This window comes from Acomys russatus, chromosome 26 (genome assembly GCF_903995435.1).
Source record: "Acomys russatus chromosome 26, mAcoRus1.1, whole genome shotgun sequence".
In the NCBI taxonomy this organism is placed as follows: Eukaryota; Metazoa; Chordata; class Mammalia; order Rodentia; family Muridae; genus Acomys; species Acomys russatus.
The window spans coordinates 20,905,430-20,925,505 of NC_067162.1; the positions used below are offsets into that span (position 1 = coordinate 20,905,430).

The window sequence follows — 20,076 nt, forward strand, 5'->3', positions numbered from 1 at the left end:
GTAGCTGCGCAGGCGCGCTGCGGGACTGGCGGGGCGGGAGACTGGCTGCGGGTCGCGATGCCGTACGCCAACCAGCCAACCGTGCGCATCACGGAACTCACCGAGGAGAATGTCAAGTTCATTATCGAGAACACGGACCTGGCGTAAGGCGGCTAGGGGGAAGGCGGGCGGCCGGGTCCTCAGGCCCCTGGCCCCGGGGCTGTGGCTTCGGGGTCGCTCACACCACCTGCCTTTCCTCCTGTAGGGTGGCCAACTCCATTCGGAGGGTCTTCATCGCCGAGGTGCCCATAATAGGTACGCGACCCTCCCTTGGGACCCTTGCCGCCAGCCCTCAGCCTGGGGGTGGGGGCTAAGAACACTTCGGTGCTGTACACTGGGACCGGGCCACCCAGGCCCGCCTTGGTGCGTGCCTCGCTCAGAAGCGCGGTTTCCAGCACAGGTCGTCTACCCAAAAGCAACAGAAATCGAAACTATAAACATCATTAAACAGCTGGGAGCTGTGGTCTCCTCATCTGTAAAGTGTAGACGCTAGGAGTCGTTAGCAGGTGATGCCAACGATTACTGAAGTCGGGTAGATTATGCACCATTGCCTAAAAGTCAGTGTTCAGTACCGGTGGGTGTCTTGAAATAGATGTTAAGTTTACAAAATAATGGGCTTGGTTATAACATTTTTATACATACACTCAAACACTGTGCTTGGATTGTATTCCTTCCCCATCACTTCCTTTTATTCCCCTCCCACTGATCCCTCTCGACCTTCCAGATAGTACCCAGACGTACTTTCTTATCTTTATCTCTCCCTCTTTCTTCTTTAAAACATTATATGTATTTCCCATATATGTGTATATCTCTGCGCTCGAGAGTACCACAGTGCGTGTGTGGAGGTCAGAGGGCAGCTTGTGGTGAGGGTTCTCCTCTTCCATCATATGGGTTCTAGGGATTGAACTTGAGTCTTAAGGTTTGATAACAAATAAGTACCTTTACCCTACTGAACCATGTCCCAGGCCCTGAACTCTCTTTAAAAAACAAAACAAAACAAAACAAAACAAAAACAGGCTGGTCGATGGTGATGCATGCCTGTAATCCCAGCACTTGGGAGGCAAGGGCAGGTGGATCTCTGTGAGTTTGAGGCCAGTGTGGTCTACAGAGGGAGTTCCGGGACAGCCAGAGCTGTTACACAGAGAAACCCTATTTCAAAAAAAGAAGAAGAAGAAGAAAGAAGAAGAAGAAGAAGAAGAAGAAGAAGAAGAAGAAGAAGAAGAAGAAGAAGAAGAAAAAGAAAGTGAGGTTCACATGAGAGAAAGCATATTTGTTATTATGACTTTCTTTTACAATCAACATGCTTTTGTTCTTTTTTGGTTTGTTTGTTTTTCGAGACAGGATTTCTCTTTGTAACTGCCCTGGCTGTCCTGGACTCGCTTTGTAGACCACGCTGGCCTCTAACTCACAGAGATCTGCCTGCTTCTGCCTCCTGAGTGCTGGGATTAAAGGCGAGCACCACCACACCCGGCCAAACTTTTAATTTTTTAAATTATGTTTAACTGTGTCTCTGTGTGTGGGTGTTTACAGGTGAATGCAGCCAGAGGAGGCCAGAGGTCTCAGATCCCCCTGGAGCTGGAATTACAGGCAGCTGTGAGCCACCTGACATGGGTGCCAGGAGCCTCTTAATCTCTCAGCCATTCCTCTAACCCACGTTTCCCCAACTTTTAAGCGCCCAAATAGCCTTTTGTTCTTCGATTCGGTATTGGCACAGGTAGCAGATTTAAAGTGCTCTTTAGAGAAATATTCAACTCTCTAAGTATCTCACACCCACAGCATTCTCTAAGTGAGCAGAGTTTTTTTGTGTGTGGCACCACCAAGCCCCATACCCAGTTCACTGGGCAGGAAAGTGTTAGGTGTGGTGTGTGTGGTCTGTTAAAACTGGACACCTGAACCTTGAGCTGTCACTTTGGAGTCAGAGCCTCTGGCAGCCTGGCCTGGGCACCTTCAACTAAAAACACTGACTGGTTCTTCCTTTCTTTTTTTTTTTTTTTTTTTTTTTTTTTTTTTTTCTTCTTGGTTTTCAACCCAAGGTTTCTCTGTGTAGCCATGGCTGTCCTGGAATTCACTTTATAGACCAGGCTGGCCTTGAACTCACAGAGGCTTGCTTGCCTCTGCCTCCTGAGTGTTAGGCACTCAATGGATTGAAACAGTGCTGTAGGTTTATAATTCAATCTGTCCTTAACAGTGCTGTTTTGTTGCCGCCTTTTTCAGCCATCGACTGGGTTCAGATTGATGCCAATTCCTCAGTCCTTCACGATGAATTTATTGCTCACAGGCTTGGTGAGTGCTGGTGTTGAGGTGGAAGGGATTAAAAGTGGGAGGACACTTTTGCTTTCTGTCCCTAGCCCATGTGACCTACTTTCGATGGCTTCGCTATTGACTATTCTTCAAAGCACTTTCCTGTGTCTTGCAGGCCTAATCCCCCTCACTAGTGATGACATTGTGGACAAGCTGCAGTACTCCCGGGTATGTGTGTTTGGGTATGCTGGAGGCACAGGGAGGTGGAAGTCGTGGTGGGGCTGGTTTCCTGATAGCTTCCTTCCAGCTGACTGTGGCGCGGTCAGTCACTGTGGAGCTGATGCCTTGATACTGCGGTCCTTGGTTCTGATGGGGCTTCAGATTGATTATGCTCTCAGCACATCCAGCCTCACAGGAAGAGAGGGACACACAGCCGGGCGTGTAGCGCACGCCTTTAATCCCACCCAGCACTTTGGAAGCAGAGGCAGGCAGATCTCCATGAGTTGGAGGCCAGCCTGGTCTACAAAAAGTCCAAGACAGCCAGGGCTACACAGAGAAATCCTGTCTCAAAAAATCAAAGGGGCAGGGGCCCCATAATTTTTTTTTTAAGTTATTCTCACTTTTATGTATGGATATGTGTATATAACTGCGTTTATGTGTGTACAGTTAAGTTAGGGTGCTAGAAAAGGTCAAAAGAGAGCCCCCTGGAGCTAGAGTTGCAGCCGATCGTGAGCTGCTGCATATAGATTCTGGGAACTGAACTCAAGTTGTCTGCTAGAGCAGCAGGTGCTCTTAACCTCCCTGCCGCCCCCCCACCCCCACCCCACACACATTTATTCTTTTTGTTTATTCTTTAAGAGAGTCTGACTCTGTCACTCTAGCTGGCCTTGAACTGAGATCTGTCTGCTCTCCTGAGTAGTGCTCAGTTAAGGCATGTGTCACCATGCCTGGCTGAGATCTGTCTGCTCTCCTGAGTAGTGCTCAGTTAAGGCATGTGTCACCATGCCTGGCTGAGAAACATTAATGAGACACCTGTTTTGTTTTTTTCTCTGTAGTTATGAGATGCTAATGTTTTACTACAGTTGCCTTATTTTTCCATATGGTATTTTTGAGTATCCTGACCCTTCTCTTGTAAGTCCTTGAGCACACATCAGTGTGCTGTGCTCAGTCCATGATTTAGGAGGCTACCAGGTGAGCTATGCCCTGTCTCAGAACACACAAAACACTCACAATGAATGGCAAATGTTGATAATTAAGAAAGCCAGAAGGTGGGGATATGATAGGTGGTGATCGGCTTTAGTCCTCTCTGGTTTTGTGTATGTGTGAAAATTTTCATAAAAGGTTCTGAAGGAAAGATTAGGTGGATGTCGGAGCACCTGCCTGTAATCCTGGCACGTGGGAAATAGGAACAGGAAGATCAGTATTTAAAAGTTCGTCTTCAGCCACAGAGTGAATTCCAGGCCAGCCTGGGCTACATGAGGGCGCCCCCACCCCAAGTAATCTAGACCCTGAAAGATGTTTTGTTGTTTTATTTTGTTTTTGTTTGCTTGTTTTTCAAAACAGGATTTTTCTGTGTAGCCTTGACTGTCCTGGACTTGCTATGTGGACCAGACTGGCCTCAAACCAGCAGAGATCTGCCTGCCTCTTCTGGGATTAAAGGCATATGCCACCACAGCCCAGCTAACCCTTGTTTGTATTTTCAGTAATTCCCAAGCTGTCTACATAGGCAGAACTATAGTGCCCTACAACTTTGGTTCCCAAGGCAGTTCTTTCTGTGCACTGCTATATTAGCAGTGTGCCCCCTAGTGGTAACTTGCAGCAGTAGACGTGGAAAGGAAGAGTGTATTAGGCAGTGGTTTACAAGTTGTCATGAGGATGGTATCCTAGCCCAGAAGAGGCCTGGGAGTGTGGTCAGCGCCTTGTCACGAGACAAAACTGAAAGGAGCTGGTCAGTAGAAGCAGGGAGCCCGACCTAGTGGTTCCTTCTGCCTTTCCTGCCTCAGGATTGTACATGTGAAGAGTTCTGCCCTGAGTGTTCTGTGGAGTTCACTCTTGATGTGAGGTGCAACGAAGACCAGACGCGCCATGTTACCTCTCGAGATCTCATCTCCAACAGCCCCCGGGTTATTCCAGTTAGTGCCTTTGCTCTTTCTTCTCTGTGGGACAGGTTGGTGTGGATCTTTCTGTTCACCTGCCCTATGACCATCTACTTTTAACTGCCACCTAGAAGTACTAGTCCTAAGTTCTTTTTAAGGTTTATTTATGTATTGCTGTGTATACAGCGCCATGCCTACATGTACACCAGCAGGCCAGAAGAGGGCAGCAGTTCACTTTATAGATGGTTGTGAGCCACCATGTGGTTGCTGGGAGTTGAATTCAGGACCTCTGGAAGAGCAGTCAGTGCTCTTAACCACTGAGCCATCTCTCCAGCCCTGGTCCTAAGTTCTTGAACAGAACAGTATTGGTGCCGTGTATCCTCTGTTGTCCAAAGACCCTTCTAAAGGCCATGGGCTGTTTGGATAACTCTGCCACCACCTTCACAGGCCTCCTTTCCCTGGCTTGACAGATTATAGGCTGGATTTATCGGGTTGCCAGAGGTGACTGAGAGGTGAGAAGCTAATGCGTGCTTGTTTGGGCTTCCGACAGGTGACATCCCGGAACCGGGATAATGACCCCAATGACTATGTGGAGCAGGATGGTAAGGGGTTGGGGCATTATGGTAAGGGGGTGGGGCATTATGGTAAGGAGGCGGGGCATTATGTTAAGGAGGTGGGGCAAATGTGCCCAGTGGTTGGAGGATGCAGAGGTCAGATGTACCCTCCTGAGCTGCCAGGTCTCTTTGTCACTCACCTTTAGACCCTTCTGCCCAGGTGTGGGTTGTCTTCATGCAGCACTGCAGGTCAGAGGCTGAGACCTGACCTCTTGGTTCCTGGCTCACTCTCACCTCTCCCTGCAGACATCCTCATCGTTAAGCTGAGGAAAGGCCAGGAGCTGAGACTTCGAGCCTATGCCAAGAAGGGCTTTGGCAAGGAACATGCTAAGTGGAACCCTACCGCCGGGGTGGCTTTCGAATATGATCCTGACAATGCACTAAGACACACAGTGTACCCCAAGCCTGAGGAATGGTACGTTCTGTGGGGGAAGGGGCACGAGCCATGGCTGCAGAGAGAGATCGGGTGGGCAGATGCCCTGAGAGCCTGGCTAAAAGCAGAGGTAGCCATTTGTGCTTTACCTGTGCTTGCCCTCAGGCCAAAGAGCGAGTACTCCGAGCTGGATGAGGATGAGTCACAGGCTCCCTATGACCCCAACGGCAAGCCCGAGAGGTAAGGCCAGGCCCTGCTGGGACTGTGAGTGTAAGAACATAGGTATGGGAGGCTGTTAGGCAGTCACACATGCTCGCTCACCCACCCCCACCACGTGACAGGAGAGCTAACTGCCAAACTCACATATACATCCTGAGTTGGTCTTCAGCCCTCTCTAGTCACCATGAAGAAATGGGCCTTCTTATTGCCCTGTGCTGTTTCTGGCCTGCCTCTTTAGGCTTAAGGCAGAGCAGAATTGACCATAGTCCCACCCTGAAGAACGGTGTCAGCATCGTGTTTGTTTGTTTCCTGCTGTCTCCAGTGTAGAAAGGTACATACAGTCATTTTGGGGTTTTTACAACAATACCCTTTTGAAGTAGCTGTAGCTTCCTTGAGGAACTGCAAAGAGGATCTGGACCCTGGAAGGGGAAGTCAGCTGTGTCCCAAGATGAAGTCACAGGACAGAAGGGAAGTCTGGCCACAGCTCAAGCTCTGCCTCATGGGAGCTCTCACCCTGCTCTTGTCTCTCAGGTTTTACTACAATGTGGAGTCGTGTGGCTCACTGCGCCCTGAAACCATTGTCCTCTCAGCCCTCTCTGGGCTAAAGAAGAAGCTGAGTGATTTACAGACTCAGCTGAGCCATGAGATCCAGAGTGACGTGCTCACCATAAACTAGCTGCAGCTTGCCTGCTGCCGAAGACTAGGTTCAAGGTGGCTGCCTTTCAGGTCTTGTGAGCACTTCTGGCTTCTGTGCTTTGGACTGCAGTTGCTCAAGCTGCCTCCTTGAAGGTCATTGGAGAGATTGCCAGGGGTTCCACTGGTGTCAGACAAAGCAGTTTTTATTAGGAGGTGGTTAGCATCCTTGGCCTGACCTTGTTGGTCACTGTGATATTCCTCAGAATCCCAGGTACCCCTTCCAACCTGTTTCCTAGCTCACTAGTAGGGGGCTTTGTTGCTTTCTAGTTGAGAGTCACTGAGCTAGACATGTGGTCACTAAAGCTTTTAAAATCTTTTCTCCCCAAGGGAAGGAGTTTTCACAGCCTTTCCTTAGGCCTCTGCTAGGGCTGAGGGCTAGAACCTTGGTTGAAGCAGCCACCTTTCAGGTCTTCCTCCCAGGGTCGGGGCCAGCTGTCACCTTTTGGGATTAGTATTAAGCCCTGGTTATCCTCTCTGTCCACTGGTGAACTTGGTGTTTTATACTCTGACCTTCTCTCCCCTAGGGAATTGGGGGGGGGGGGGCAGGGGTGGTAGTGCTACAGGTCCCACCCACATTTTTTTTCTCTTTAGTTCCCTTCAGGCCCTGCCCTAAGCATGTATCCAGGGATGTGAAGGCTTGCCCACCATGATTTTTAGGCAGCCTGGGGGAAAGCACACATCAGCACAGAAAGGAATGGATATTTACTGATCACCAGTAGTTGTCTTTTTAAAAGTCTTTATTTTTGGCAATAAAGAGCACAACATAATCTCCTTCATGCGTCATCGTGCTGCTGATTAACCAGCTCTGCCTTCCTCCCAAGGGTCTGGGCCCATTTCTTCTACAGACCAGCTGACCCCTGGGTGGTCATTTCCTGGGTCTGTCAGAGCTGGGCCAGTTGAGCCACCTTCCTGGCTCTAGGACCCTTCTGGGAGGGGCCTTATTGTCACTGCCACAAATGTGAGTGAACAGTGGTTATTTACAAGGTCTGTTCCCATAAATCAGAACTCTAAAGTATTAAAAAACAGAAACACGCAACAAAAGGTTTGATGTGAATAGAAAGATAGCCCTTCTGCACGGTAGTCAATAAATACCAGCACTAGAAAATCAATTGCTTTAATTGCATTTCAGCAGGGAGCCTCAGCACCTTGTCGGGAGATGGGTTTTCGACTGGCCCAGGGTGGCTGGCCCAGGGCAAGGGACTCCCCTGCTGGAGCACTATGCTCCTGGTCAGTAAAAGGGGGCAGCGAGGTACTCCCCACACAGTCCTGCTGCAGCCTTCCTGGCTGGCTCCAGCCATCCTCCACTGCTGAGGTAATGGGCACCCCACCCCAAGACATCCTCAGCCTACTGAGCAGGAAGGACCCAGTGCAGAAAGTGCATTTTAAAACCAGATGCCACCTCTGCTTAAAACTCCCAAGTGCAAGGCTACCACACAGTACAGTGAAGTTTAGGTCCTTCCTGTGTCACTGTAGGCCCAGAGGACAGAAGCTACCTGCTATCTCGACCCTTAGGCCTCTGAGGAAGAGGCAGCAGACAGCACCAGTCTGATTGTCCCCTCCTCTGACCCTGGCAGCTCAAGCAATCTTGGCAGCAGGAGAGTTGTATCACGGAGGGCAGGAACGGCCGCTCTCATACTCAAAAACGGCCTTGACCATGCCTGGTCAGGCAACTAAGATAGGTATGGGGAGGGTAGAGGGAAGCCTCATTTATACAGAATATGTCATAAGCCATATATATTAAAACCATTAACAGTATATAGTCCCACATCGGCTCTAGCCCCTCATGCTCAGGTGGTGTGGCCAGCCATGTGCTGAGGTCCAGCCTCACCCTTGAGGGCAAGGACGGACAGCTTGCTCGCCTCTGGCTCTTGGCCAACAGCTCCTTGAGGCTGTCCATGGGCTGTTGCAGCTAGCCTTCCAGCAGGTGGCCCAGCAGTCATCAGTTTCCAGCAGTCCAGTTGTCACTGGGAAGGGGTCTTGCTCTCAGTGCTGTCCTCCTGCCTGGGCTTTGGCTTAAGCAGGATGAATCTGTTCAGGAGGTCTGTTTCTGAGCTGGCCTGGGCTGCCCCATACCCTTCACCTGTGGACAGAAACGCAGGCTCAGAATTTGAGTCCAAGACCAAAGACCCTTGCCCAGGAGGCCTCCCCAGGGATGGGACCTGACAGTACTCACCATAGCTGGAGGCTTCAGCAATGTTCTGAGAACCTGTGATGTGGTGCCAGTACGCGCTACGGGGCAGCATGGCGGTGGGTGTACAGGGGTAGGAGTAGTGCTCGGTGCCCTTGTTCAGCAGCTGTGGCACAGAGAAGGGGTCCTTTCTGTTAGTTCTGGGGCCACCGCTGCCAGCCCAAGGCCCTGCCTGACTCACCTGTGAACACACTGGTGGAGACTTAGCTGGCATGTCTGCCCCACTTCCCAGTGCCCTGGAGCAACACCCACTGCCTCACCCTCACATTCTTCTCCATTTCCAGCAGGACCCGCTTGTGCTGCTCAGCGATGGCCAGGGTGGCACTGTGAACCCGCTGGTAAATCTGCTCCCCCTCTTGTGTCTGAAAGGTGTAGAGTCCTTCCCCAGCGTCACACATCCTAAGGACACAGGTAGCAAGGAGGGCAAGGTGTCAGGAATTCCACTGTCACGCACACGCTCGTGTGTGTGTGTGTGTGTGTGTGTGTGTGTGTGTGTGTGTGTGTGTGTGTGTCTTCCAAATGCCAGCTGTGGTTGTACCAAGGCCTTCGGGGACAGGATGGTCATGGTCTAGGGGCTTGGCCACAGTACATGAGTGGTCACCTGGTTACCACATACTCAGTGGAGGTTTGAAATCTTCACACAAATTAATCTACTCAGCTTTTCCACCACACTCTGATACCTACACACTGACCAGTCTCCTCACACATTTTACAGAAGAGGAAACTAAAAGCATCCAGGAAAAGAGTAGCTCAGGCAACGATACGGAGGGTGGTGCAGAGGTGGTGCAGAGCTGAAGATGAAGCGAGCTGGTAAAGTCCCAGCAAGGGCCATCCCTAGCCATACCATCACTCTGTCAGGCTAGCCGCCTTTTTACCCCTCTATAGGAAACTGGTACTAAGGCTACAGTCGCAAAGCCAGAAAGTGTCACTGCCAGAGAGCTGGGCTTTGGTATACAGCTCCGCCCGACCTGCCTGATGTAAACTAATTACTTCTTCAGGCCTTGAGTTCCTCATCTGTAAAACTGAAGCTGGGTTGCCATGCTGAGGAATGAATGTGCCTGGCACTATGCAGAGAGCAGTCTCCATAATGGCCACCATGGTGGGGCTGGATGGGAGGAAACTAGAGGGTACTACCTGCCCGCCTCAAAGGTAAAGCGTGTGGCATCGCGACCATAGCGGCGCAAGGAGCAGAGGGGCCACGAGACGAGTTTCACACGGGGGTTGTGTATGTCCCAGAGGTAGATGTTTTCGTGGGTGATCTGCAGCTTGCACTCGCCATACACGTCCAGGTTGGGGCAGGGCAACAGGAAGACGTTGAAGCGATCTGCAGCAGCAGAGGATGACGTCAGGGCTAACTGAGGGTCCCACATTCCCCCTCCCCACCTCGAGACCCTGCACCAGCCTTACCTGTCTGCTCACACTGTACTCCTGGGGCCAGGAGGTCAGGCTCTCCCAGACTGATGTCATTGAGTCGGGACCCCAGACATTCCACTGACAGTGTCTTGTACCACTCCTCTGCCTCCAGCTCTAGAGAAAAATCCCAGTTGATAGTTCTACCAGTTCAGAGTCCCCAGCAGCCTACCCAGTCTGCCCCTGCTGAAGTCATTGCATTCTGCAGGAAGGAAAAGCCTTGCTGCCTGCCTGCCCACCTAGAGACCCACTCCACCAGGGGCATACCTCTCCCACCCTAACCCCCCGGGGTTGGCCTGCCCGCTCTGTTACCCCCTGCCCAGACCACTGACTGTTACCAGCCCAAGGAGACCAGTTAGAGCCTGCAGCCATGGGGCCTCACCAGAGTCACAGGTGAAAGTACGAGCCGAGTCATCGGTGAATATGATGGCCACCGCCTGCCTCTTGGTCTCCTTGGGGAGCCGTGTGACACACTTGACATTGCTGATCTCAGTCACCTGGGAGGACATCTCAAGAGACTTAGCCAGGCTGGGGCACTTCACCCTGCCTCCCACAGATGTGTTCCCCAGGAAGGTACTCTCAGACCTCAGGACTCAGCCAGTCATCTTTGCTTACAGGTAGGGGGAGCTAGGGCCCAGGCCCCTAACCTTGGGGCAGCCTCGGAGGCACACAGACTTCTCATCAGGATATTTCTCCAGCCGCTGGGGCCCCTTGCTGGAAGACTTCCTGAACACCAGCCAGCACCTCCGGTAAATCTGTGGGTTTTAAGAGGCTGATGGTCAGATGGTTGCTGCATCATGACCCCCAACAATGCTGCCCGGAAGTTACCCCCAGCCTCCTGAGGGAGCAGTACCACACCCTTCCTGGGGCCCTAGCTTAGAGAAAACCCGAGGATGGTAACTACAGGACAGCAGCCACCAGAGCGGCAGCCCTTGCCAAATGGCCAAGGTGGGTGTTCCTGATCAGCTCTTCCTATGATCCTCCGTGTGCAGATCATGGCTCTGTGTAATGGAAGGAGCATTTGTGGAGTGCTCCCTAGCCATGTGTTGGGTGCTGGTACTCTTCAGTGTTGGGGTCACTCTTGAGGCCAGTTCCATCGTTGCCTCCATTTCAGAGATATGTGGGCTATGAAGAAGATAGGAGGAACTAACCAAGTGGTGGAGCGGGTGTTAAGATGGGACGGCCAGAGACACACCCATTCCCACAGTCCAGAGTGCCCTGGCCGCTGCATGGGCTCCCCCTGCACTCAGCCCACCCCCACTATGCATCATCAGGGCCCTGTTCTTGGGCCCAGGCAAAGCTCTGGTGTGGGGCACATCACTCTTGCCCCCAAGGGATCTCCCTCATCACTTAACTAGCAGTGTACCACAGGGGGTTCCCATGGGGACCAGAGGCCCACAGGGGGTAAGAAGCAGCTGTGCCCCACAGCACAGTACCTTCCCTACATTGTATCTTGGGTGGCCTAAGCACTAATGCCCTGTGCTCTGTGCCACTGAGTTTCTCCAGAGCTTCATCAACTCCTAAGGAGGTGACTGTTCTTCAGAGGCAAACTGGCCTATCAGACACCACAAAAGGCTGTCCCAGCACCTCCAATAAACTGCCCATCTGACTTCTTGCAGAGCCTCTCTCCCTCCTTCTACAGGCTCTTGAGCTAAGCTGTGATGGATTTACCAGCTCCTGCCAGCAGTCTTTAAGCCTGGCAGGCCTATTTCCCAGGCACCCTTGTGCCCCGGTCATTGCGAACAGGAGGGTCCGAAAGGGAGCCTAGGCTAAGCAGAGGAAGGGAGGAGGTCACTGAGCCACACACACTGGCCATCCCAGCTACCTTCTCTGCCGGTGACAAAGGTGTATGAGGCCTTAGGCAGGCAGATCACAGAACAAAATGAACCTAGACTGTCCTTGTCGCTGGGAAGTCCCTAGAACTGGGCCACTTTAGGCTCTTGTCTAGGACCCTGGGAAGCATGTCTGCCCTTGCACCCCTGTCCCTAGCTTGGCCCTGATCTGTCCACCTGAGCCCTTTTGGAACAGAGACCATGTATCCCATCTCACACACTCCCGGCTTACACCAGCTAGCAATCACTGACTGCTACACTGAGCAAGTGCATGTGAAGAACAGGGTGGACAGGCAGATGGACAGACAGATGAATGGTGAATGGACAGACAGATGAATGGGTAGGAGCTACCCAAGCGCCCCACCCTACCCCAGCAGGCAGCAGCAAAGGAGGCCTGGGGGCCTGAGCACCCTGGTTGCCTGGTTACGGGATACACACTCACACAACCCCAGGGAGCCACGCACTCAAGAGCTCTCCTCACTTCTCACAGGTCTTTGATCAGCACTCTGCCAGGCTTGGCTCTGCTGAGAGGAGGCAGCCCTAGCAGGTAGGGAGGGAGGGTGGGCTCCATCCCTTCTCCATTCCTTTCAGCACACCCCCACCCTTGATCTCAGGAGACAGAGATAAGACACTGCCTGGGGCAATTGCAAACTGCAGCCCCTCACACTATGGCAGAGTAAGCTCAGGTCTGTGGAGAGTAGAGGTGCCTGGACAGAGCAGACACCAGTCTGGGCCAGGCCACACCCCACCTGCCAGTTCTTTTCCCCCTGGTCTGTCCGCCTCTCCCCTTGGGGTGTGGGAATCCTCCTGGAACAGGTCTGACTCTGATCCCACATGACTTCCCTGTAGCCAGAGCTTTCCTGCTAAGCCCTGGCCTGGACAGGGTCCCCCTGGGGAGGCTGGGGGGGGGGCTTGCTGGATCTAAGCATGGGAATCAAGAGTGGTGGCAGAGGCCCATTCCCTGGGCCTCTTTGCCTGGCCTTAGCCTTGCTCTTTGTTCTGTCTTGGAAAGAGCGGGGTCTCTACCAGGCTTGGGCCAAGGAGTCTCCAAACATGCCCAGTAACCCTGCCTCAATCCACTGAGGGCCCAGCTGATGGCAGTGGGACTGCTGGCCCTTGCCTGGACACACGGCAGCCCCAGAAAGGCAGGGGGAACGAGAATCACCCCGCTCTAAGGTGGCCCCTGAGGAAGACAGATCCCTGGACCTCTCACCCTAGGGAGCCTTGAACCTAACCCATCAAGATAGGAGTCCTCAGTAAGAGAGACTTGAGTCACCTGTCACCAGGACTCTCTTTTCTGCTGGTAAGAGCCCCTCACTGGAGGTAGGGGATGAGCAGGGGAACAGAGCTTCAAAGGGCCCCTGGAGCCCTAACTCATGCCTCTGGGGGATTTTCCTCAGTTGGAAACCTCTATGAGGTGGTGAGAAGAGGTATGTGCCCCTCTAAGCCCCAGCTCAGGGCCACCGCCAACAACTCTGAGGAAAGCAGTGTGTCCCAGAGCAAGGGCCATTTCACCTACACACCAGGGAAGTGTCAGCCTCAACAAACCTCTGCCCCTACCCCCTCCCTACCTCCCCACAAGCCACCCTCCTTCCTAACATTTCTTTAGCATCCCCCAAACAACCGCGTAAAATATGAGTACAGCCTCAGAATATATTGAGGAGCGGGTAGATGTTTTTTTTTTGGGGGGGGTCAGTTTAAAGAAAAAAGGACAGGAGAGGTGGAGAACAAGGCAAGGAAGGGAGGAAAGGGGGGAGGTGGGGAGCAAGGGGAGGAGGCCCAGGAGCCAAAGCTGCTCTCCACTCTGACAGCCTCGCTCTCCAGTCACTCCGCTACCCTGCTACTCGGTGGTAGCTGCCACCTCCGCTGCTGCCAGTGGCTACAACTTCAACAATGGCAGGGATGCCTCTGCCAGCCTGTCAGCTACCACTACTGGTCCAGTGGCTGGGATGCCAGCCAGCCCAGCTGGGGCAAGAGATGCAGTAGACAGAGGGCTGGCCAGCCACATGCCAGCCAGCCAGTGTTGAAAAGCCTCAGACCACAATTGCACAGTACCCAGTGCTGGCGGGCAGCATGCCCTCACACACCATGCCTCCAGACCCATCCACAGTACTGTTTATTGACAAGGGCCCCCACCAGGGTGGCTCACCCCGAGCTTCCTGCTCTTCATCTTCACATAGCCTTGCTTGACGATGTCGTTGAAATTGGTCGCCATGGTTGCCCCACTGTCTTTGGAGTGCCGGCTGGGCTGAGTCCGGGAGGGGTACCCAGGCGGGAGGGGTACCCAGGTGGTAAACCCAGGTGGCTTGGTCTGATCACCTGTTTAAGACACTCTTCACCTCCCCCACCTCAGCATTGTTCTAGCAGCTCCTTCGCCCAGCTCCTGCTGGAAACCCAAATGACAGGGAGATTAGAGCCATTGACATCTTTCTCTCCCCCTGGCAGTCTCTCGGTCTTTTTTCCTTCCTCTTCCCACACTCCTCCCTCCCTCCCTCTGCCTGCCCGCCCTTCCTCCTTCCCTTCCTCCCCACCCCAGGACGGCAGAACCATTCAGGAAAAGCGAGGTGGAGGCAAAGCAGGAAAATGGTCCAGCCCAGTCCCCTCCCTCAAGGCTGGGGCTGGCAGTTAACCCCTTCCTGGGATGGCTGGCTCTCAGTTGGCTTGCTGTAGGGTTGATGGCAAAAGAGGGGAAGGGAGGGAGGTAGCCGGCTCTGGAGGAGCCCAGGCTCTCAGTTTGGTGGCACCTGGCCATCCTCTTACAATTTCGGGCAGACTTAGAGCAACTTGCCAGAGTACCCCGCCCCCCTCCCCCCTCTTGGGTACTGGAGTCCCAGAGGAGAACTTCCAGGAAATGGTGAGGAGTCCGGAGATAGCCCTGGGTCCCTCTGGCCACCAAAGCCTGCACTTTGTTCTCACAGACCCCAAGCCCTCTGCCCACCAGTATACCTAGTTCTCTCCAGCCCTGGGAGAGAGAGGCTGGGAATCACCAGTTCAACCCATTCAGATCCTGCTTCTAGTCCCCAGATTCTTGGGCAGCCCTTCTGGGTACTGGTGTTTCCTGGGTAGGAAGGAGGGCAGAGTCCAGGAGGTGGGGCCCTGGGTAAGTCTGAGGAATGTGTGTGGGACTGTCAGCTGTGGCCTCTGAGGAAGTAGACACTTACCCTGGCCAAGCCAAGCAGTGTCACGTCCTGAGCACGGACAGGCATTAATTATAGAAAGGATGCCCCAGGGCCTGGGATGGAGCCTAAGCGGTTCAGGAAAAATAGAGTAACAGGGGGAGGATTGGGTTCAGATAACACAGACCCAGGCAGTCTCAGCCGTGACTCAATCTAACACCTTCATATTTCGTTGGAAAAGAAAGTTGCCCTGCCCAGAGTGAGTGAGCCACCAGGCTTAGGTCACACAGCAAGCCTAGGACATAGCCAAAAGTGAATGAGGGGCTCCCAGAGTGGAAAGTTGTCATGTAGCCCCCTCTGGCTTCCTGCCACCACCTAAGCATTCTATGCCATGATGCCTCAGCTGTCAGCGTTGTGCTCCCCACATCGACAGGATCACTGGGTGGTGAGGCACTAGCATTTCTGGGGTCAGCTGGACATCTGTGCTGCCAGGATGGGGCTCTAGGGCAAGCCTGAATGCCAATCTGCCAGCAGCTTGGCATTAATTAATGTCCTGGAGGCCTTGAGTCCCTAACGAGGAGCAGATGGGGTACCCCATTGGGCACATGCAAACAAGAGGTGGGGCAGAGGGTTGCCTCTCCTCTGTGCACAGTAATAATCCCCTTAGCCCTTCACAGCCTCTTCCCTAGCTCCCATGTCCAAGGTGCTACCACAGCCAGGGCTCTGCTTCTTCCAAGTCAAATCCACCCCAGTCCTATCACACCTGGGCTCTGGCAGCCAGAGAGGGGTCAATTTTCCCAGCTTTGTCTCCACTACCTGCTTCTGGGGTTATCTAGTCCCCCAGAACAAGTACTGGCTCCGTGGAGTTCCCCCCTAAGATGACTAGCAAGCTAGCCACTGGTGGTCAGTCCTCAGCATTGAAAGCCAGTTTCCCAATCTACCTAGAAGAAGCCACCAGGCCCTGGGTTCATCAAGGTGGCCTAGAGAGCAGGGAGTATGACTCTAATAGGCTGTGTAGTCCCTCCGTGTTCACATTTTTTTTCCCTCTAAAAGATCTGGGTAGGGTATAGTGGTATATGTCTGTAATCCCAACACTAGGGAGGTAGAAGCAGGAGGCTTGCCACAAGTTCAAGGTGGAGCCAGGAGGTAGCTACACACTCCCGGATCTTCCTGCCAAGTCCAGGCCAGAAGCCCAGTGCAGGCCTCTCCTCGCTGGCTCCATTAGCCATCTCCCTATGTATATATAACCCATGGGCCAAAGGGCCACCAAGGTTTCAGTGTTTACTGCTGTGTCTATCCAAAGAATATCCAGTCTGGGCTGGAGAGATTGCTCAGCAGTTAAGAGCACTGTTTGCTCTGTGAGAGGTCTGAGTTCAATTCCCAGCAACTACAGGGTGGCTCACAACCATCTATAATGGGATCTGATGCCCTCTTCGCATGCAGGTGTACATGCAGATAGAGCACTCATATACATAAAATAAATAAATCTTAGAAAGAAAGAAAGAAAGAAAGAAAGAAAGAAAGAAAAGAAAGAAAGAAAGAAAGAAAGAAAGACGGAAAAATACCCAGTCCTAGAACCACTGAAAAGTGACATTTACGGGTAGGGGTGGGGAGCCCCAAGACCTGTCAGCCCAGTTAGGTTGTAGGTGCAAATACGGACCCAGGGCCGAGAGGTGAGGTGAGGACAAAGAAGAGAGTATCAAGAAAAGGATCCATGGATTTGACAGGCTACAGGGACCCATGCCCACCCACCCCCTGCCAAGAGGAAGTCTTAAACAGAGAGCAATCCCCAACCTGCCCCAAAAAGGTCCCTTGAAGGTTTAGTAGACAAGAAACAAGGGCAGTGAGAAAGTCCCTGCCCATCTCTAGCCCCTCACAGGCCTGCAGAGGGACAGATCCCTCCAAATGGGACAGGACCTGAGGTGTGGCACCTTCAGGATTTGGGCATGAAACCCTTGAGTATATATTAGATGGGCTAAGCCAGGTCTTCAGGAGTCATGGTTCTAGAGAGTCAGTTCCCACTTACACACCTCTCTGGCCTGGTATCAGCATGGCTGGCTGTTCCTGGAGGGACAGTAGCTGCCCTAGGGCAGGCCACCACAGTCAGGCTGGACCAGGGCACTGCTGCCTCCTGTAGGGAGGATGCAGGAAGCCTCCAGGGCCCTCCCTACCCACCTGCCCCATGGACAGCACTGGGTGCGCCCCTCCCAGAATCCTGCCTGGAGGCTTTCGCTCTAGAACAAACACCACTCGCTAAGGCACCGGCAGGCTGCGGCAGAGCCTGAGTCCTGCCTGTCTAGCCAGGCTGCCCCACCCCTGACAGATGGGATCTCATCAGGGCTGCAGATCAGCCCTACCTGGACACCATCTCACTGTCATCTGTCTGTTGTCACCTCACAGCAGAGATGTGATTGCAGGTGGGTTGTCTCCTGCATGACTTACTCTTTCCCCCTTTATGTACCTGGCTGCCCCATCCCTCTGTGCTTGCTATCTAGGGCCAGCAGGGTGCGCTTCCACAGATTCCCATGCCCCAGATGGTCCTGTCCAAGGAGAGCCACAAAGACAGACCAAATACTGAATTGGGCAGAGGAACATCATGGGTTAGGGCATCTGAAAGCTCACGGTCCCCAGGAACGTGGTCCAATGCCCTACACCATTGCTGTCTGTTCGCCCCCTGGTAGTCTGCCACCTCTCAATATGCAAATGCTTTCTCGGGAAAGCTCAGTGCATTTGCTTTTTCCTGCTTCTAACACAATTCACCACTGCCTTATTCAGATCTCCGCTGAGAGTCTGCCTCCTCCCAAAGACCCTTTCTGGCCTTGCTAATGAGCTGTCTGGCAACATCCAGTGTTACAGTCTGTCACACATCACTATGAGATTTGATTTTCCTGTTCCTTCATCTGTTGCTTGGCCATGTAGAGACACGTTACAGTGACAGCTCCCAAGCCCCTTTTTATCACAGGACACTGATAGGAGACAGAGTAGGTGCCCAATCTAGGGAGGGACACATTTTATCCAGGATTGCCCCCATCCCTTTTCCCTTCACCATCGATAGCTAGCTAGCTCTGCTTCCAGAGTTATACGAGGAGCAGCAGCAGGCTCCCACTTCTCTGCATCTCAGTGCCAACTGGCAGGACCAGCAAAGTCCAAAAGACCAGGAGACCCAACCCCCTTCCACGGTCCACAATTTGGTTCAAAGCTGCCTCAGGGGACTTAATGCTGCCTCTGACACTGTGTCTGAGCCTGGCTAGGGACCCTACCTTGGCTAGAGTTGTTGAATGAGGTCACATCCAGCCTGTTGCCCTGCCCAGGAATACCCAGCGCTCAGGCACAGAAGCAAGCAACAGAGCAAGAGGGACACAGCTCCTGGGACCCACCTGAGATACAGACACAGCAATCACACTTCTCTGAAAAGGGTCAGCAAAGAATGTGCAGGAAGCTCAGCCCCTGGCGGCTGTTGGAATGTGCAGGAGCTGACACCCGGGGCCCCTGGCTGCCCTGCCTTATCAAAGCCCTCCACCCCAGTCCCCCAACCAAGTGCCTGGCAACTGTTCTGCTCCCAAGGCTCCAGGCAGTCACGCTGCACAGAATCCCTGTCTAAGCAAGACCCTGCTCGCGTCCCTTTGCAGTGACAGAAAGCAATTAGTTGTCTCCCAGGGAAGAAGGTGTAGACTCCCAGGGCCAGATGAGAAAGGTTACTGGCCCGGCTACTGGCCCGGAGGATTGCAGTGACTATGAAAGCCACTTGCCGGTCAGGGAAAAAGTATCTCTTGGAATTTGGGGAGCAGGAAGGCGAGGAAGGCTGCTTCCGGAAAGAGGCTCAGAGAGCCGGGGATCTGGGTGTCTCTGATGGGATACTGGAGTGGGTGCAGGTAAGAATGGTCCAGACCAGGGCTTCCCAGAGATAGGATCTGGGTGGGGACGGCTCAGGGAGTTTCAGGGGTCCTGCTGGCTCTGAGGGGGCGCCTCTTAGTTCTCCTCCTTTAACGTAGGACGCCCCCATAGCTGGAAGAACCCGCAGGTTCCGGAGGTGACCGAGGGCGCCCCAGGATGAGAGTTGCGGGAATCTCACGGCACGGCGAGGCCTACGGACCCCCTCCCGGCTCCGCACACCCCTATTTACCTGTGCGCTGAGGCCCGGGCCGGAGGCGCTGGCTCCGCGGAACGTGGGGCGGGCTCATGCCCGTGTCTCGGCGCGGCCGGGCCGGGAAGGTAGGGTGGCGGCGCGCGGCTCTAGCGGTAGACTGGAGAGAAGCACAGTCGCCAGCTCGAGTTCCAGAGGTCTCTCGGAGGTAGTCGGTACTGCCGTTTCGCGACGCCACTCCCCTCGAAGCCACGCCCCGCGCCGCCCTGGCGCCACGCCACGCCCCAGCCGCCACGCCCCCGCCCATCCCTGGCGTCGTGCCACGCCCCACCCGGGAGATCCGCCCTGTCCCGGAGTCGCGCCAAAAACCGTATTACTCTGAACTACCAGGGCAGAAGTTTCTGCGGGGCAGCCTAGCCTTCTGTTCACTACTAATGCCCAACTCAGTCGGACCAGCTCCCTATGCTCCAAAACCCAAGTCCACGTTGCTTCACATCTGCTAGAGGCTGAAGCCCATGCCAATGTCCAATCTTTGAACTTCACCTTCCAACTTCAGGAGTCAATACCCTCCTACCCTCTTGCCTAGTGACTCCTTTTGCTACCACCCAGGCCCGCCCAGGACCTGCTCGCTCACCTGCTTTCCCCCATTTATTTAGTTTTTCAAGACTAGGTCGTGTGTGTGTGTGTGTGTGTGTGTGTGTGTGTGTGTGTGTGTGTGGTGTGTAGTGTATTCTTACTTGCCCAAGTAGAGGCCAAAGTCTGATATTGGGTGTTGGCTCTCTGCTTTGTATTTTGAGATAGGGAGCGCTACAATTTACGCTACATTGGTTTTCCCTTAGACATTAGGATCTGTCCCTCTCAGCCCCACAGTGCTGGGGTTACAAACATATACGGGCTCTGTTCCTGGCTTTGAAATGGTGCTGGGGAGTCACACTGACCCATCTCCCCAGCCCAGGGTCTTGATGTGTAGGCCAGGCTGTTCTTGAACTCGCTGCAATCCTTCTGCCTCCATCTTCTTCCTGCTAGGCTTCCTTTTGTCACCATGCCAGGCTACGTCTATATGCCTTAACATCAGTGGTTTTGAAAGCATGGCTTTTTTTGTTTGTTTGTTTGTTTTTGGTTTTTGGAGACAGGGTTTCTCTGTGTAGCCCTGGCTATCCTGGAACTC

General features: G+C 53.4%; 2 protein-coding genes across 2 annotated transcripts; one reads left to right on the forward strand and one right to left on the reverse strand.

The window, feature by feature from the left end:
* Nucleotides 1-33: 33 nt before the first annotated feature.
* On the forward strand, nt 34-6,673 carry Polr2c (RNA polymerase II subunit C). Its single transcript, XM_051168912.1, has 9 exons — nt 34-143; nt 245-294; nt 2,254-2,322; nt 2,456-2,508; nt 4,284-4,412; nt 4,927-4,978; nt 5,237-5,405; nt 5,529-5,603; nt 6,114-6,673. The coding sequence occupies exons 1-9, from the start codon at nt 58-60 to the stop codon at nt 6,256-6,258; spliced, it is 828 nt and encodes a 275-aa protein (XP_051024869.1). The 5' UTR covers nt 34-57; the 3' UTR covers nt 6,259-6,673.
* Nucleotides 6,674-7,959: 1,286 nt separating this feature from the next.
* Nucleotides 7,960-15,489, reverse strand: Dok4 (docking protein 4). The gene is made up of 9 exons (XM_051168975.1): nt 14,655-15,489; nt 13,858-14,094; nt 10,524-10,631; nt 10,259-10,373; nt 9,874-9,993; nt 9,601-9,790; nt 8,727-8,865; nt 8,452-8,572; nt 7,960-8,358 (listed from the first exon to the last, which is right to left on the reverse strand). Exons 2-9 carry the CDS (start codon nt 13,921-13,923, stop codon nt 8,240-8,242), a joined length of 978 nt encoding a protein of 325 aa, XP_051024932.1. The 5' UTR covers nt 13,924-14,094; nt 14,655-15,489; the 3' UTR covers nt 7,960-8,239.
* Between the last annotated feature and the right edge of the window lie 4,587 nt (nt 15,490-20,076).

What these genes read in the sequence shown, in the direction of transcription:
- Polr2c (XM_051168912.1), top strand. Translation starts at nt 58, where the DNA reads ATGCCGTACGCCAACCAGCCAACCGTGCGCATCACGGAACTCACCGAG. An exon ending in ATCGAGAACACGGACCTGGC is followed by an intron (nt 144 to 244) that starts GTAAGGCGGCTA and finishes TTCCTCCTGTAG; the next exon opens with GGTGGCCAACTCCATTCGGA. An exon ending in TACCCCAAGCCTGAGGAATG is followed by an intron (nt 5,406 to 5,528) that starts GTACGTTCTGTG and finishes GCTTGCCCTCAG; the next exon opens with GCCAAAGAGCGAGTACTCCG.
- Dok4 (XM_051168975.1), bottom strand. Translation starts at nt 13,923, where the DNA reads ATGGCGACCAATTTCAACGACATCGTCAAGCAAGGCTATGTGAAGATG. An exon ending in GCCTCCGAGGCTGCCCCAAG is followed by an intron (nt 10,374 to 10,523) that starts GTTAGGGGCCTG and finishes ATGTCCTCCCAG; the next exon opens with GTGACTGAGATCAGCAATGT. An exon ending in AAATGGAGAAGAATGTGAGG is followed by an intron (nt 8,573 to 8,726) that starts GTGAGGCAGTGG and finishes TCTGTGCCACAG; the next exon opens with CTGCTGAACAAGGGCACCGA.